This window comes from Talaromyces marneffei, chromosome 3 (genome assembly GCF_009556855.1).
Source record: "Talaromyces marneffei chromosome 3, complete sequence".
Lineage (NCBI taxonomy): Eukaryota > Fungi > Ascomycota > Eurotiomycetes > Eurotiales > Trichocomaceae > Talaromyces > Talaromyces marneffei.
This window is the reverse complement of record NC_072350.1, coordinates 2125520-2141386: the sequence shown is the minus strand read 5'-3', so window position 1 is coordinate 2141386 and position 15867 is coordinate 2125520. Positions and strand designations below refer to the sequence as shown.

The 15867-nt window shown below is 47.4% G+C and overlaps 6 protein-coding genes across 6 annotated transcripts; 1 reads left to right on the top strand and 5 right to left on the bottom strand.

The window, feature by feature from the left end:
* Positions 1-185: 185 nt before the first annotated feature.
* On the top strand, positions 186-661 carry EYB26_004524 (uncharacterized protein; the record flags this gene model as incomplete). Its single annotated transcript, XM_054263815.1, has 3 exons — positions 186-229; positions 285-510; positions 572-661. The coding sequence occupies 3 exons, from the start codon at positions 186-188 to the stop codon at positions 659-661; spliced, it is 360 nt and encodes a 119-aa protein (XP_054119790.1).
* A 1075-nt stretch (positions 662-1736) lies between these two features.
* On the bottom strand, positions 1737-4486 carry EYB26_004523 (uncharacterized protein; the record flags this gene model as incomplete). The annotated part of the gene is made up of 13 exons (XM_054263814.1): positions 1737-1743; positions 1804-1893; positions 2056-2061; positions 2515-2749; positions 2804-3115; positions 3163-3210; positions 3259-3312; positions 3369-3725; positions 3782-3792; positions 3855-4012; positions 4064-4178; positions 4244-4415; positions 4474-4486. 13 exons carry the CDS (start codon positions 4484-4486, stop codon positions 1737-1739), a joined length of 1578 nt encoding a protein of 525 aa, XP_054119789.1.
* A 624-nt stretch (positions 4487-5110) lies between these two features.
* Positions 5111-7101, bottom strand: EYB26_004522 (uncharacterized protein; the record flags this gene model as incomplete). Its single annotated transcript, XM_054263813.1, has 2 exons — positions 5111-6907; positions 6964-7101. 2 exons carry the CDS (start codon positions 7099-7101, stop codon positions 5111-5113), a joined length of 1935 nt encoding a protein of 644 aa, XP_054119788.1.
* A 539-nt stretch (positions 7102-7640) lies between these two features.
* On the bottom strand, positions 7641-10008 carry EYB26_004521 (uncharacterized protein; the record flags this gene model as incomplete). Its single annotated transcript, XM_054263812.1, has 7 exons — positions 7641-8213; positions 8267-8349; positions 8399-9218; positions 9271-9311; positions 9366-9671; positions 9734-9847; positions 9945-10008. The coding sequence occupies 7 exons, from the start codon at positions 10006-10008 to the stop codon at positions 7641-7643; spliced, it is 2001 nt and encodes a 666-aa protein (XP_054119787.1).
* A 1143-nt stretch (positions 10009-11151) lies between these two features.
* Positions 11152-12542, bottom strand: EYB26_004520 (uncharacterized protein; the record flags this gene model as incomplete). Its single annotated transcript, XM_054263811.1, has 2 exons — positions 11152-11156; positions 11219-12542. 2 exons carry the CDS (start codon positions 12540-12542, stop codon positions 11152-11154), a joined length of 1329 nt encoding a protein of 442 aa, XP_054119786.1.
* A 1331-nt stretch (positions 12543-13873) lies between these two features.
* EYB26_004519 (uncharacterized protein) lies at positions 13874-14794 on the bottom strand (the record flags this gene model as incomplete). Its single annotated transcript, XM_054263810.1, has 3 exons — positions 13874-13956; positions 14023-14671; positions 14741-14794. The coding sequence occupies 3 exons, from the start codon at positions 14792-14794 to the stop codon at positions 13874-13876; spliced, it is 786 nt and encodes a 261-aa protein (XP_054119785.1).
* Positions 14795-15867: the final 1073 nt, after the last annotated feature.

Genomic DNA, 15867 nt, shown 5'->3' with positions numbered 1-15867 from the left:
AGGTTTTCTAGTTATTCCGTCCGGATAGCTGAGGGATGACATCTGGAGTCTGGTCCTTCTTGACTATATATAGAGGAGCACTGGATACATATATCCGCTGGTCCCCATTGAGGATTGTATATTAGAACCAACATTGAATCACCTACCTACTACATATCTTTGATCTTCACGTTGCACCATCAACAATGGATTCCAACTCAAGCGTGGACGAACCACCTTGGCGCAATGCGTACGTTGAATAACAGCACCGAGCAGTCCTGACTAGCTACAACTACGAAATGTAGTAAACGAATGGAAACATTCCAACCCATATCAAGTACCCTCCCTGTCCGATATCAGCCAGCTTGCCCTCTAAGAAGCTGGAGCTTGCCGATGCCAGATATATTCATCAGTAGGACTCTATTTGCTTCCCGCCTTGAACGGAATTCTTACCAAAACTTCATTGCCAGTGTCGATCCTGTTACGATACCCATGCCGAATCCTTGGATATTACAGGACTCCAAAAATGAGGTACTGTACAGGTCCTCATCCAAAGTATATACTGGAATGTTAAACCCAGTATTTGATGCAGTCGTTACTCGAGGTGCCGCAGCCCGAATGGCTTCTCAGTTCAGCAACCTCCGTTTCCTTGACCATGTTCTTCTACATTTCATCGATATAAGGATCCTACACTAAACAGGAAATCTACTTCTTCGCCGAACCACTTATCTAATTAACGAGGCCAGCTCTTCTCCAACGCAGAGGCTTGTCAAGCGCTGCTAACCTAGCGTGCCTGGCCCCTCATGCTCCTGGCAAAAGTCGCCGATTCCAAACTTCCCAGATTCGAAGAGTAGGTCTTGTACTAAGCTTGAACTGAAGGGGTTTCTCCTGCCCTTCTCTTGATGTATAGGCAAAGGAGACTGCAACCTGCAAGTAGCAAGGAAGAGGGCTGTTAAAACCTGACATCTATATGAAACTAGTCTCGAATAGGAAACCACCTCCTCCCTCGCTTTCCGTGGCACACACAAGTCTACTACGTCAAGACAAAAATCTCAAGTCCTGATATACTTTCATCCACGGGCAAGCTTTTACACAACTATCAAATTCAGAGAGTATCGAGAAACACAATGTTCATTTTTGTTTGTAAATAAATCGTTAGACATCTCCATAAGGTCCTTCACATCGCAAAAACTCGTCATAAGCATAACAAAACACACACGGCGAGCAAATACGATAGCAAAATCGCATGTAATAATTGACCAGCACCCCATCATGAAACCTGAAGAGACAGGAAATAAAGGCATATCGTATCGTATGAGAAACCGAAGTCTTTCAATCCCTGTTTCCTACTCTCCTTTCCAGCGCCATCCAAACACATGGCCTTATTTTCAGAAAAACAAGGAAATCCCCGTTCGAGAAAAATGGACAAGTTTCCCAGGCTTCGTCCATTTCATTTGAGGTGTTGTACTTTTTGTTCGAACCAAAGTAACCACCACCAAATCTGCACAAGATCATCGCAAACTTTTGGTATAGAGCTCGGCGACTGGAACAAATTGCTGAAAATTTGAAAGCTCCAGATAAACGATTTTTTCGGCTGGCGATAATAATATTAAAAAAATATTAATATCACAAGGCGAGCTCTTGGACAATCTCGATTTAAGGAAGGAATGATGTTTCGAAAGAAATTCATTTTGTCGTGTTTGATTATTCAACGAAAGGCTTCATCATGAGAGAACTGAGATGGAGGGGCCGAGCGTTTATTTGCTGTGACACAATTAACCACCACTCTGAACAGATGATATCGAGGGATGACGGGATACTTACGATCGGGCTCTGACCTTTCTTCTCTTACGCTTGAGACGGCGAACGCGCTTCTTTCTCCACTTAGCTCTCATCTTCGCAGATGTTTCGAGACTGTCATGTCCATGTTAGCAGGAGCTCATGTCAAGGCAACGGCATCAATTGAGCTCGTATCGGCAGCGAGTCGTACAATCGCAATAGCCAGATGCCATTGCAGTTGTAGTAATCATCTGCAACGATACTGTTGAACAAATTGATGGGCTGGAGGCAACTTACACTTGTCTTTGAAAATGAGGAGATGGTTGTAGGAATGATCAAGATGAGGAAGCTTGCGGCGGCTTTGAATGTGTGTGGGCGCTGACTAAGCTTCTCGTTAAGAAGTCGCGCTAGCCTGTTACGGAAGGTTATCGCGGGGCCGACGTGCCTCGTTTTTCAGGACGCAACATTTTCCTCACGCCGGCTTCGGCTGTGTGTATCAATTTATGGATTGAAATGGATTCTCGATTGTATGAAATTTTCAATGGCATTGTATTGTGGGTTCTGTTTCATAGTTTTTTCTCCCTCTCCTTTTTTTTTTAATAGAGAAAGCGTGGAGGATGTTCTCATGTATTGACCGGGGCCAATATCATAGTATCATAGCAGCTATCTAGCTAGCCAAACCATATAACATTTTTGAACCTGAAGCAACTTGATAGCCCCTTCTCTCTTTCTTTTTGCTTCACCTAGTAAATATACCGATACGTAGGCGCCAAATCTCCCAAATCCTCCGTCTTATCCCCATCCTCAGCCAAATGACCACTAGACTCCGCGAGGATGCGAGCTCTCTGACGATTAGCATGCCAAACCCCAACCAAGTACACAGTGCAAGCTGCCATGGACAGGCATGCGAAAGAAATGCAAATGATGAACCCATTGCGATATTCCGGTGCATCTTTCGAGAGGAATGAATATGTAGCGATGATTCCACCGACTATTTCTCGTCAGCACATCATCGTCAAGTAAAGAAAGAGAGGAGAAGACGTACTATTTCCAAATCCAACCTGCCACGCTGTTCCCACACTCCTCCTCGTATGTCCGCCCAGATTCATCGCATACCAACACACAATCACAGGCATAGCGGAGTACGTGCCCGAGGTAACCAAGAATAGCGCTCCATACTGGACATGCTTGTGATTGTGGATGTTGAGTAGCATGATTAGACCTACCAGCGTAATGCAGACTGGGATGATAGTAAACAGGTATCGATGGCGTAATCTGTCGGAGAAGTAGGCGACTAGTTGGGAGAATCCGAATGCTGCGGCCCAGGGTGGGACGGAGTATAGTTGAGTGGTGAGAGCTAGATGGGTCAGTAAAGTGTACTTTCGCGATGAGGGCGTTACATACCGCTGTAGCCATAGCTTTTGATGATGGAGTTGGCGAAGTAGGCATATCCTAGATTTGGTCAGCCATGAATACTGGAACTAGGAAAGAAATAAATACCGTAAGCTGGGACAATAAGTCCAAAGTATGCCAATCCTCCGACGAAAATCTTGTCTATAAGAATAATTAGACAAAATCCTTCATAAGGCATAAGGAGGACAAAAACTTACAATCCTTAAAAACCCTCAAGGCATCTCTCCACGTGACAGACTGCGCATGCGCCGACTTTCCGGTATCCTTCTCCAACTTCGCCTTGATAAAAGCCCTCTCATCCTCACTCAACCAACTAACTGTCTCCGGGAAATCAGGTAATGTCCAAAACCATATAACGGCAATGATAACTGTCAACAACCCCTCAATAATGAAGAGCCATCGCCAGCCCCTGTAGCCTTGGAGACCGTCCATCTTTCCGATTCCGAAGGCCAGGACGCCGCCGAACGCGCCAGCCAGAGTGGCGGAGCCGAAGAAGAAGGAGAAGCGTTTTTGGGCTTCGCCGCGGGTGTACCAGCAGGACATGAGGTAGAAGCCTGTTAAATGTTAGATGAGTTCGATGCTGCTATGGGTGGTACCACGGTATACATACATCCGGGGAACCTGCACACTGATTAGCAAACAGTCGTTCATCCAATGCTCATCTCTCACTAGGTAGTACTTACATGCCGGTCTCAAACAAACCTAGAAGGAAGCGAGTGGCCATCAAGCCACCCCAATTCTGTACCAGGCCCTGCATGATCATGATAATCCCAAACATCCCCATACAGAACGACAACCACACATGCGGCTTGAGCTTTTTCAGGAGTATGTTCGATGGAATCTATCGTCATCAGCTCAATCCACCCTTCTTCTGGCCGGCTTGATTGCATACCTCGAAGATAATATACGGAACGAAGAAAATGGTCAAGGCAGTATTATACTTTGTTCCTGTCTGAATATCGAGATCTTTCTGAAGGCCGAAAAGGACTGCATTACTGATATTCACTCTGTCCAACAATTAGCCACCAGTAGTACGCAAGTAACCCGACAAGACAGAGGGGGTGGGACGAACCGGTCAAGAAAAGCCATAAGATACAACACACACAGAAACGGGAGGACGTGTAAATCCACCTTGGACATTAATTTGCGCTCCGTGGTTTTGGTGAGTTGCGGGATGTCGACGGGCGACTCGACGTCGGTCTCGGTCTCGGTCTTGCCCTTGACATCGATGTCGGGGTCATTTTCTATGGAAACAATGTTAGCATTTAAGCTACGCGCGAAAGGATGGGGGAAGGAAGTTACTGAATGCAGTCATCTTGTCGCTGATGTCTGGAGTGTCAATCACAACTCGAGAATCTTGAATCTGCAAGAACCAACAAAGAAGCAAGAAAGGAAAAAACAAAAAAAAAAAAAAAAGAAAGAAAAGACTTAAGCTACTCGAGCCAAATCGTTGATAGCAATAAATGCGCCGATATGGACTAGCCTCCCTGTAGTGCTTTACTACTAAGCACTACGTAAGTTTGCCATCTGGGCCATTCCGTGCTTTCTTGTCAAAGCTGAGTCACATGGACTCTCATGAGAACCACCCAACAGTACGTGCGTATATACGAGGCTTTAGAATCAAGCGGGCCGCTCGATGTCCGTGGCGAGCTTGGCCGCAAACCACTCCGGACATGCTATGGGAGTCCGGACTGTGAGGATCTATGGATTGGCCCGATGTCGGTGACGGTCGGCCGGCAATTCGTCCGCCTCACAGCCAATCACGTTGTCTCTCCCCTACCGGCACTCCACCGTCCCCGCAGTTTACCTCAAATTAAGTTAAAATTTTGAGCAAATCTCCAGAAACATCGGCCACATTTCCTATTGCAGTACCCTGAACTCTAAAACAAACACAACCTACTCTGTACATACATGCATACGTACTACTACATATATACAATTATAAAAGGATGTCGAAAAACTCAGATAGCGACAAAACAATCTGGAACCATCCATGCTTCATAACGGCCGGAGCCGAGTTCTCATGGGGTGGGCTCTGGGTCGAATTGTCGTCCTTCTTGACCAAGATATAATTCTCAATCAGCGCCGTGCCATTAGCGATGGCACCCACCTCATCCTCCGTACACGTCGCCCACAGTGCAAGAACGTAGCACGTCGGTTCCGGCATTGGCGGAGGCTCGTTCTCGACGTCCCATGTACTCGACGGTCCCTCGGTAGTATACGTCGCATTCTCCACAGTCGAGATGTTACCAGTCGCAATATCCAAGTTCGACAATGATCGATTGAAAATCGCAAACGACGTCTCGGGTTGATACGCAGGCACTTCATGGCCCGCTTGAAACACACGAGCAAACGAGAAATTGCCATATTGACGAATCTTGCCGCCGACATAGGTGTCGTTGGTGTGCAAATCCGCGTAACCCGCGGCACGGAACTTTTCTGCGTCACTGTACTCGACTGCTAGACTGACTTCTTCACCTCCGATCCAGTTGCAGGCAAAGTCGCGATCGCCGTAGACAAGGGTAACCTTGATGCCCTGATCCAAAATATATGCAATATCCCTGAGATAGCCCAAAACATCGGAGCGGGCGTAGTCGCCTGTGCTCTGGAACGCGTTATATACAGACTCAACGCTCTCAGTCCAGTTAACCGCCGCACCGATGGCGCCCAGAACCCAGCTCTGACTCAAATATCCCATAAAGTAATTGGGTGGGAAGGGGTCGAGAATGGGGTGCGCAACGTCGTAGTAACCGCGACCACCGAATTCAATATAAGGCCCCTCCAATGCATTACTGCAATAATCAGACGCATTGGCGCACGCACTGTTGACCGTGTCGTTGTTCCCCAGATTCAGCGGGTCGCCCACAGCAGCGAGGGCACGACACTCAAGTATCTGATCTCGACAGCCGCCTTCCTTTTTCCATGCATCAACGGCCTGCTCATAAATAGTCTGATTGATTGTCTCAATCCCGTATGTATTATTGTATGCAAAATCCGCATAACTCAAATCCTGAGTCAACAGATCCACACAACCATTTATAATCCCCAGTGTATCCATATGAATGGTGTGATGGCCCTGCAAACTCCCGTCCGCAATCTTTTGATTTTGCTGCTGGAAAAACGCCGTAAAACTGGGTCCATATCGTCCACCATACGACTCTGTCCACAGACTCACTCTATCATCGCCAGGCTTGTATTCCGGGAACTCTGTAAACCACACCTGCACAAACTCCCACAATGATCTTGCCGCATTTTCCGTCGTGTTGGCGGTCGAGCGCGTACCTTCAATAGTCGGAAATGTCCCAACTAAAAACGTGTTGTTTTGCTCCGGGATGGGCATCCCATCTTCCAACGCTACCAATTCGCCCGTCACCAGATTCAGCGTCCCATTCTGAGGCTCATCATAACTAAACCCAACCTGATTCGGTTGATCGATATATATAACATTGGCATAATTATTCCACGAATGCGGATTCAAGGTCGTCGAATTCGAGTCCGCGTTTACTCTGCAGGGTCCATTTTCTTGAAATAAACCGATCATCGACGAAGAACCCGGTCCGCCATTCATCCATATTGATAATGGCGCGTTGGCGGGATCGTGGCGCGATTCGAAGAACCAAAAGAATGTGTTGATGGAGTAGTTTTGGTCGAGGTTTACGTCGTTGAGGGTATTCGGTGGGAGGTGGACGTAGCCGGAGAAGGATTTCACGTTGGGAGTTGTTTCGCAGATACCTGGCTGTATACACGGTCAGAATATATGCAATACATAAGTGATGGGTTCATTTTACGAACCTCTTTGTAGGATATGGTCACGCCTTCGGTCACACTGGACTTGATCACGGTAAGACCCTCGCGCGGAGGAGGAAAGTACTGCGCCGAGACGGTCGCAGTCGCAGCTAGACTTGCTGCAGTGAGAAAAGAGCGAATCATTTTGAGTGTCAAAATCCAAGAAATTTATAAAACGATCATGTAAAGGGAGCGATTCTCATAGACCGATGTCGATGTAGCGCGATAAGGCCCTAAAACCGAGGGAATGTATATATAATTGTATTATATGGGCCCAAAATGATAGGACATGAGGTCATCCAGTGATGACTTGACATCGATAATCAAACTACAAGGCAAGCATAACAATAAATATCCAAACGAAAGAATGATTGTAGTTATAGACGGAGTGAGACAACAGACTCGGACTCGAGGCTTGTCGCCAAGCTTTCTTGTCAGAAACTCCGATAAGCATGGAGATAACTACCTATCTAAGTACCTATGGTCTTGTGATCTCTTTGATGAAGAAACATCCGCGCCCACCGAACGAACGTATTACCAGAAGCTGAGATAACAGTTGACCTGGTGGATCGTTTTTACACCGTATTTTGAATGATTAAATGATTTTTATTTATCTTGATACAGACTAGGATACAGGAATAGCAGACATGCTGTCACTGGACCACTCCCGTCGGGTTAATCACCTACATGCTTACCTTGAGCAGATAACGCTGCCGAATCTGAGCAACATCATAGACAATGTACTCATTGTAAAACAAGCTGCGAGAGGTATGATCTAGTACCTCCAGTCCACACGACACATCAGGCATGACAACACCCTGCAAGCTCGGATGCACACATGCCGCATCCTTCCATCCCTGTGGAATCGTGCTTCCCATTCCGAGAGTCGCTAGTTGTCCCTTTGCTCTGGCGTCGTCACCCGCAGTGTAACTTGAATGGATTAGTTCCTGCATTGGATCGCCTAACTGGACTTCACATAGAAGCATCAAGCCGATGCCTCGACTGGAGTGGGAAGCACAGTAACCGGCAGACTTTGTGGATATATCGGCAAAGTAGACACCTTTACCAAACATGTAGCCGTTCGCGGGGGCTTCTGGGGGTGCAATACGCAGACCCTGGCTGAGAATACCACCGAAGTTGGTGGAGCGAGAACCATGCCACAAAAGTCGACGGTTGTCGCTGGGTAGTTTGGTCATTCCGGCTTGTTCGAAGCGGTGGTGCTCGCCATTTCGTTCAATACGGAAAATATCGTGTGGCTGATGGTCTTAATTAGAGATTGGTCTCAACTTGATGTAAAGCAAGTGCATACCTTGAGATTCCAGTGATGAGTTGGCCCAGCTGCTCCAATCAAATAGTTTGAAATCTCCCCAAACTCGGACGATGAATGATCCACTTGCACTTGGTCAGCTATATTCTTTCTTCCTAGAACAATGCAGCTTACATGGCGTCATTTCATCCAGTCTCAAGCCCTCAAACTGTTTGTCCAAGAAGTGCATCTCGCTGTCAGCTGTAAGAGAGTCGCTGAAGATCTGGTTTGCAATCTCCATATCCGTCAAGTTATCAAGCAACTCGACTTCTTTCTTCAACAGGCTCGAATGACTTATCACCGGTGGTCGAGCACGTCCGAAAGCATGAGGAATGACGGTGAAATAACGGTTACTGAGCATCTCCAATGCCGTACCAAGGGGTTGTTGGTACTTGCTCGTCGCAAGGGTCGGATCATTAAGAAGCTCTGACAGATCCTTCAATGTCTGGAAACCCGTTTGTAGAGTACGTTTGCTGAGTTTTCCCAACGGCATCTTGTTCGCATCGAAATTCAAATCATGCAATGCCTGCATTGCATATTCTTGATTGAAAATAAGTGAGACAACTTCCTGAGTAGGCTTTGAAAGCTTGCTTTCTGGAGGCGGGCGTTTATCTTCGTCTGCCTTTTGCTGCTTCTTTTTGGCCGCCCTGGCTTCTTCCGCATCTGGGTCATCTTCCTCATAGTCCCTTTCGACAAACGAGTATTTGCCAGGTTTGGGATCATTCAGTCTATCCTTCCAGGCGAGACCAGACTTATCTCTGAATTTCTTTTCGAATGACTTCTTGGCGCTTTCGAAATCGCCGGGTCCGAACATGGCGCCTGCACCCATTTCGCCAACTCGACCCCAGCGTGTCCATGAACTGTATGAATCCTTTTTTGTTTTGGACTTGAGTAGTTGAATGCGGTAGAATTTGTTGTTGTTATTACTCGAGCTAGTCAGGCTGAGTGAGGCGTCCTACTCCAAATTAGTAGGAGTTAGAAATAATCCAAGCGTTGGAGTAACACACCCAGATGACTCCATCTGCATCAATGAGAACGTCATATGCAGCTACATCAATTAGTCAAAGGTGGAGTGAATCTTCCAAAGGCTGAAATAGCTCACCACTGTCCGTGCACCCCTCATCGACAGGAACATGAATCTTCTTCTCGTCTGCTTTCTTCTCATCTGGTTTCTCCTTATCACGCTTCTTTTTCGACGGGGGCTTCACACCATCAACAGCTGCCGAGGCAGGTCTCTTCTTGTCAGAACCCGTCGCTGCTGGCGCTACTGCGTCCTGCGCGGTAGAGTCCTTTTGGTCATCGCTAACTAAGTACTTCTTTTCAGCGACTTTTTTCTTCTTGCCTTGTGAGTCGAGGAGCCAGTCCAGCGTCACAATGTGGCATTTGTCGAGAGCAGAGGCTTGTTTGACTGACCATCAAGTAACGAATGGTTAGTATAATTGGAATATTTGTTACCAAATTTGTACTCACATTTGGTGTTGCTGCTTGTCGCTGCTTTAAGCGTGGTGACTAGATGGGTGCACTCATCATTCACCTTTGGGCTGAAGGTGCCACCTCCACCTTCAATAATTTGTTTCAAGGAGTCTACAGAGAAACAGCGACGATTAATATGGTTAGCAACGTAACGCTGAAGAATCACCAGCTGTAAATGGTTGTAGGAAAGAAAGAAAGAAAGACGTACCTTGGTTCAGCGATGGGAAGGTGCCGCTGACAGCAATTACCGACCCCTTAAATGGTTTCGCCATTGTTTACTGGGTAGGCCACACGGACAAGTCACCACCAGGCTGGACACTAGACGCTAACGAACGACGCAAGAAGCATTAATTGGGGTTCTAAAGAGGAGTGAATGGCGAAGAAGAAATAAAACAAAGAGGTGTACATGTAACGACAGAGTACAGAATAGCTCTCTTTATAGCATTGAGGCTGAAGCTGACGATGGGAGCTAAAGTAGCTCCATCGTGTACGGAGCTCTGTCATAGGCTACGGCACCCAACTGTTCAAGAGTCCAACCCCAACCCAACGTGCTGTCCCACAGTCCCACACTAGGCAGTCATTGCTGCCTATCCCCTAGCTTACCGGTACTCTGTAGCTTGCTGTGAATATGAAAGAACCATCATGTCAAGTCATCATTGCGTGTGCCTATAGTATCAATATAGCATCAATATAGGATGAGAAATATAAAAGTCAAGTAGTCAAGTCGATGCTTCATCAAGCCTGTGCAACACATGCAATGCAACTAACCCCCTGAAAACAAACATTAAATAAACATTAAAAATAGCGTAGCCGATCCGTCGCGATGAATTGGGGAATCACACATGTAAACAAAACATTGAAAAACCTTTTTGAGAACGCCGTGCCGAGAGTATTTTCGTCAACCACAGCTACCTCATGTCACCTTTTCAGCTTCTGGTTTCAATTCTGCTTCAACTTCTTCCTTCACCTCTTCCTTCTCTTCCTTCTCCTCTTCCTTCGCCTCTTCCCTCGCCTCTTTAAATTCAGGAGCGTTCGCCTCGTCCGTAGGTGAAGTCGGCGTCGAATGAAATTCATCGTTTTCCACAGCTGGAATTTCCTCATGAGCTCCTTCGGGAGCAGCAGGAGTATCGACGTGTGTTTCTTTGCGCTCCTGTGCTGCTTCCTTCACGTCATGCTTCTCGCCGTCAGAAGAGGAGTCAATGGTAGTTGGAACTTCGCCATGTGTGGAAGCAGAAGGAGACGTAGGGCCAGCGACGACCGACCCCTGAGTGGACTGCGATCCACGTCTGCGAACAGGATTTCGAGGAGGAAGGGCAGGTGGGATTCGTTTCGGAATAGTAACTAGGCGAGGGCGCGAGAAATTCGCAGCCGATGGACTCTCATCTGATGGTGCCGAGATCACTGATCGAGCAGGCTCAGGCTTGGTAACTGTGGCGTTGCTCGCGTCATGAATTTCAAAGTCGCCATTGCTATCAGACAGACCATCGTGATCTTCCGAGGTATCAGGTGTGTCCCACGGGTTCTCAATAGGCGACTCTGCCGTGTCTCGAAGACTGCGAGACGACGCAATGCTAGCTGAACGAGGTGGCTGTGTGGGTTGAATATCTCCTGTTTGGGTCCCCCTGTCCACACTAACATAGCTCTTTGTGCTTTGCAAACTGGCCCGCCAACTCTGTCGCGGTGACAAATCAATGCTTTGTCTAACAAATGAGTTATAAATTGGACTTGAAGGACTAGGGCGGAATTCAAAGACCTCTTGACTTGGACGGTTGTGCGTTCCCGCTTCACGAATGAACAAGCCTTGCTCTTCCAAAGCATGTACTCCATATGGGTCAGGATCATCGGGTGCCGGAACACCAAAACCGTCGTTCTCGTTGACAATGATCTGGTCACCAGGGGCCTCTCCAGCGGGTGGTAATTCGCTATCACTCACGTCCTGGTCACCTTGCGCAGCTTTGAGTGTCCGCATAAGAGTTCGAATGGATTCAGGTGGATGTGTAACTTTGCCGGACAGAATCTCATGAGCGGATATTTTCCGTCCGTAGAAGCGAGCATTCTCATCCGTTCTTTCAATGATAATTGTGCCGTCGACCTGAACACCTGCGTAGAGACCACGACTCTTCATGTAGGTCCAAATTGGTGCTTGTCGTTTGTGGACTTCACTATCGAGGATGCCACCAGCTCCAATGGGACCGGCTGTTGCACTAAGCTCTCCACCGAGCGTCGCCCGTAGCTTCTTGAATCCTTCGAGAGCCTCATATGTATTTATAATGACGACGCAGTCGTAGATATCAACGCCAACCAGGAATCCAATAGCCGCAGTGTGTAGTAGGATACCGGAGGGCGGACTCCATTCACCCGTTTCTGGGATGCGAGCCAATAAGACTCCGCTGCCGCCAGCACCGCTGAACCAAAGACCGGTACGCATAGTTGTAAAGATGGCGATACCCTTTGCTTTCTTGATCACTTCTGTTGGAATTTTGACTAGTACTCGTGGTTTGCCTACTGGTCGATCGATTTTCTGTTTTGGATCTGCAAGTTCTTTCTCCTGCGCAGCTTTGGCCGCGGCGTCTGCATCAATCTGATCATAAAAGCCATCCTTGCAGAAACTTCTCAGAATACGGGCTGCCTTGTCGCTCTCTTTGTCTAGCGTTGTAGGCCAGAATGCCTCTGCGCCAACCCGGTTCGAAAGCCGATTCACAGGCGCACCTAGCTTATCCAGAGCCTGCCATGCCTTGTCGAAGCCCTTCTTCCCAAAGCCGAGGCCCTTTTTCGAGTAGTCCTTCCACGAATTCCGTTGCGACATTGCGTATGGATCAGCCTGGTAATCAATGTGTAACGCCATCAGTAACGTGCCGCTAAGCGACAAGGTAGTAACCCTCGCGCAAATACAAGAAACTGAGCATTGAGACTGCTGACAGTCGACTCGAGACGAAGAAAAGACCAACCTCAAGTAATAAGGCTAAATTAATAAAGTCACGGCGCGAGAGCCGTCAAGTTCTGGTGCGCGGCAATGCAGCCTTAGAATGCGCATCGGTATCAGCCCTTTGCGATCCATTGAGCGGTTGGGTAGGCATGGAATGTGCATAGATTGTGGACTTACAAACCACCATATGATAATACGAGATCGGACTTTGGCGCTAAAACATTGTTAGTAATTCCATCACATTGATTCATCTGAAATCGAAGTTACAATTTCAGGCCATCCATGTAGTCAGGGATCGCGCGAACATGGAAGGAAAGTCATAGCTTACATACTATATAGAATCCCCGCTCTCGTACAACGGCGTAAAATGTCAGGAACAAGTGGCGAGATGGAAGATGCGATGTTCAAAAGAAAATAGCCAGCCTCGTCATTAAATGGCAAGAATGGCCCTGCCTAACAGTCGTGTCTGGCCGGCTGAGCCGGAATGGTCAGTACTCAGTAGGCGTCGTACGGAGTACAGCTATTAATAAGACCCCATCTGTTCACTAACTTAACTAAGAGCAACAGACAAGAGCTGCTACTCATGGTTAGTAATTGAAGACTGGCATTTGTTAACCGGGTGGCGCAGACTAGACGGTGAGATTGTGATCAATCAGATGGGACGACCAGGGCGGATTGATGCATGGTGGTCGACGATGTCATTGCCCCTCGACTCGTCAGCGGGTGACGCATGGTGGAACCTTGAAATCAATGGATGGGCCTCCGAGCTTCCCTGTTTCTCCGAGAAAGAGTGCGTCCGGTCTTTGGTTTGAAGAAAAAGAAAAGAAAAGAAGAAAAAGTCGAAAACTATTGAAGCACATTGTGACTAGTGGGGATGGATGAGACGGAAGATTAGATAGATGTGTTGCATGACGGCTGGCTAAGAGTAGCTCCCAGCCATGCCTATCACCTAGGTACTCTGTAGATCTCAGGCCTATGTAGTAGTGCAATGTATCAGAAAAAGATGATATTAAGTTGAGGATACGCCGACACGACACGGAGTGAGAGAGCGATGGATTCTGTTTAGGGCAGGTGGAATCGTGGCAGTCGGTCGCTCCTTCCGTATTTGGGCCATCTGTATACTAATACTGTCACACATAGTCCGATATACAAGCGACTTTGTATACCTAATTGTACATCAAAATATTCGTCTATCATCTAAGCATATCACTTTATAGAGCGCCAAGTTCCTTCAACTTGGAGATAAGCCCATCGACATCCTCCACTTTACCACCGCCTTGTCTTGGGGGCGGTTCTATACAGCAGTCAGAACAAATTGTAGTACGAAAAAAGAGAGCAAAAAAAAAAGAGTGCGACTTACCGGTAAGCTTCACAGTCTTCAGCCGTCGCTTATCCTCAACTCCAAAATCCGCCAACGTCTTCTTCTCCAAAGGCTTCTTCTTCGCCTTCATGATGTTGGGCAAATTGGCATAGCGAGGTTCGTTCAATCGCAAATCGGTCGTAATGACAATCGGTAATTTAGCCCTCAAGGTCTCGACACCACCGTCAACTTCCTGAGTAACCTCCACAGTGCCGCTCTCGTCCTTGACATCCACTTTACTGGCCTGGGTCGCCTGCGACCAGCCCAACAGTCCCGCCAACATCTGCCCCGTCTGTCCCTGATCGCTGTCAATCGCCTGTTTGCCCAGCAAGACCATATTGATATTCTCTTTCTGCACGACGGCCTGCAACATTTTCGCGATCGTCAATGGCTCGGGACCGCCCTCGCCTGATTCGGGGACATCAATGTGTATTGCCTTGTCGGCGCCCAGAGCCATGGCTGTGCGGAGTGTGTCGACGCATTTAGCACCACCAGCGGATAGAGCGAGGATGCTTTCGACTTTCAATGGGCCTTTTCTTTCGCGGAGGCGGACTGCTTCCTCCACGCCGATTTCGTCGAAAGGGTTGAGGGAGTATTTTACGCCGGTAGGGTCGATGCCGGTTTGTGTCTTATTGATGCGCGGTTTGGACTGCTCGAGTTAGACTATCGTAAATCATATCGAGCTTGAGGTGTTAATAGCATGTGTTCAATGACTTACGGCATAATCTATCACCCGCTTAACGGGGACCAAGATCCTCAACCCGCTCGCCATTTTGGATTAATATATCCCGTCGCAAAGATTGACAACACTCTTCGGACAGAGTGTCTTGTCTATTATCGTGGCTAGACAAGTGTGGTTGGCAGAATGGACACGAGCAAGGATCAAAAAAGATAGAGCGAGCGGCGTCGGAATCGACAGCTTTGGCGGAGGACTGTGTGCCTGAGGCTGCAATCCTCATACTATAACCGAATGACCGATAGTACCCGTCTTACCGCCAACGCCGAAATCGCAAATGTCACATTCATCAGATCACAACACTTATATAAATCCATTGAAGAGCTGTCTAGTTAGTTAGTTGACTATTCTTCGTTTTCGTTTAGTTGTCTAATATCTACGTGTCTGTTTACTTTCCAATCGGGTGTAGAGTTATTTAGCCTCTGACTGTCAACTCCTAGGGTTACACTACTGGCACAGACACAAATCGAGCACGAGATGAGTTGACAGTGTCATAGACAAGCTACAATCATCTCATAAGGTTTCCTTTACTAACTACGTAGATATTTGACTTATGATTGGAGGAAGCATAGCCAATCTCAAACATCCTCTGAAAGAGCTTAGCAACTCCACTGATCCAATCCCGATCTACCTGGAGAATGCGTACATCACTGCAACCGGGGACACGCCACATTGTCATTCTTCAAATTGATACTCACAGACATGACGCAAGTCATATAATGTAATATAGCCAATTATATTAGCATGCCTACTCCATAGTATGTTAATGGAGGTTAACGAAGGAATAAACAGCTGGAGGTCACCCTTGATAGCCACGATGGAGTCGACGTCACCACTCTCCCGCTGTCAAAGCTCCAATGCACACCACCACCACCACCGACGACGATGAAACGAGTATAACTGACAATGATTCCGAGGGTGTGATGTAAAATAGAATAGGTACTCTTTTTACAATATATACTCGAGCGTATTTGAAACTGCGAGGGCCATCCAGTTCCTTCCTAGGCACTGCTTCGAACGTTCTCGAACATTCGAGGTACATGAAGCCCAACGTGACCCTAACCTCAGGCTTAAAACGTCATCATAAGAATTTGACCTCCACCGCCATT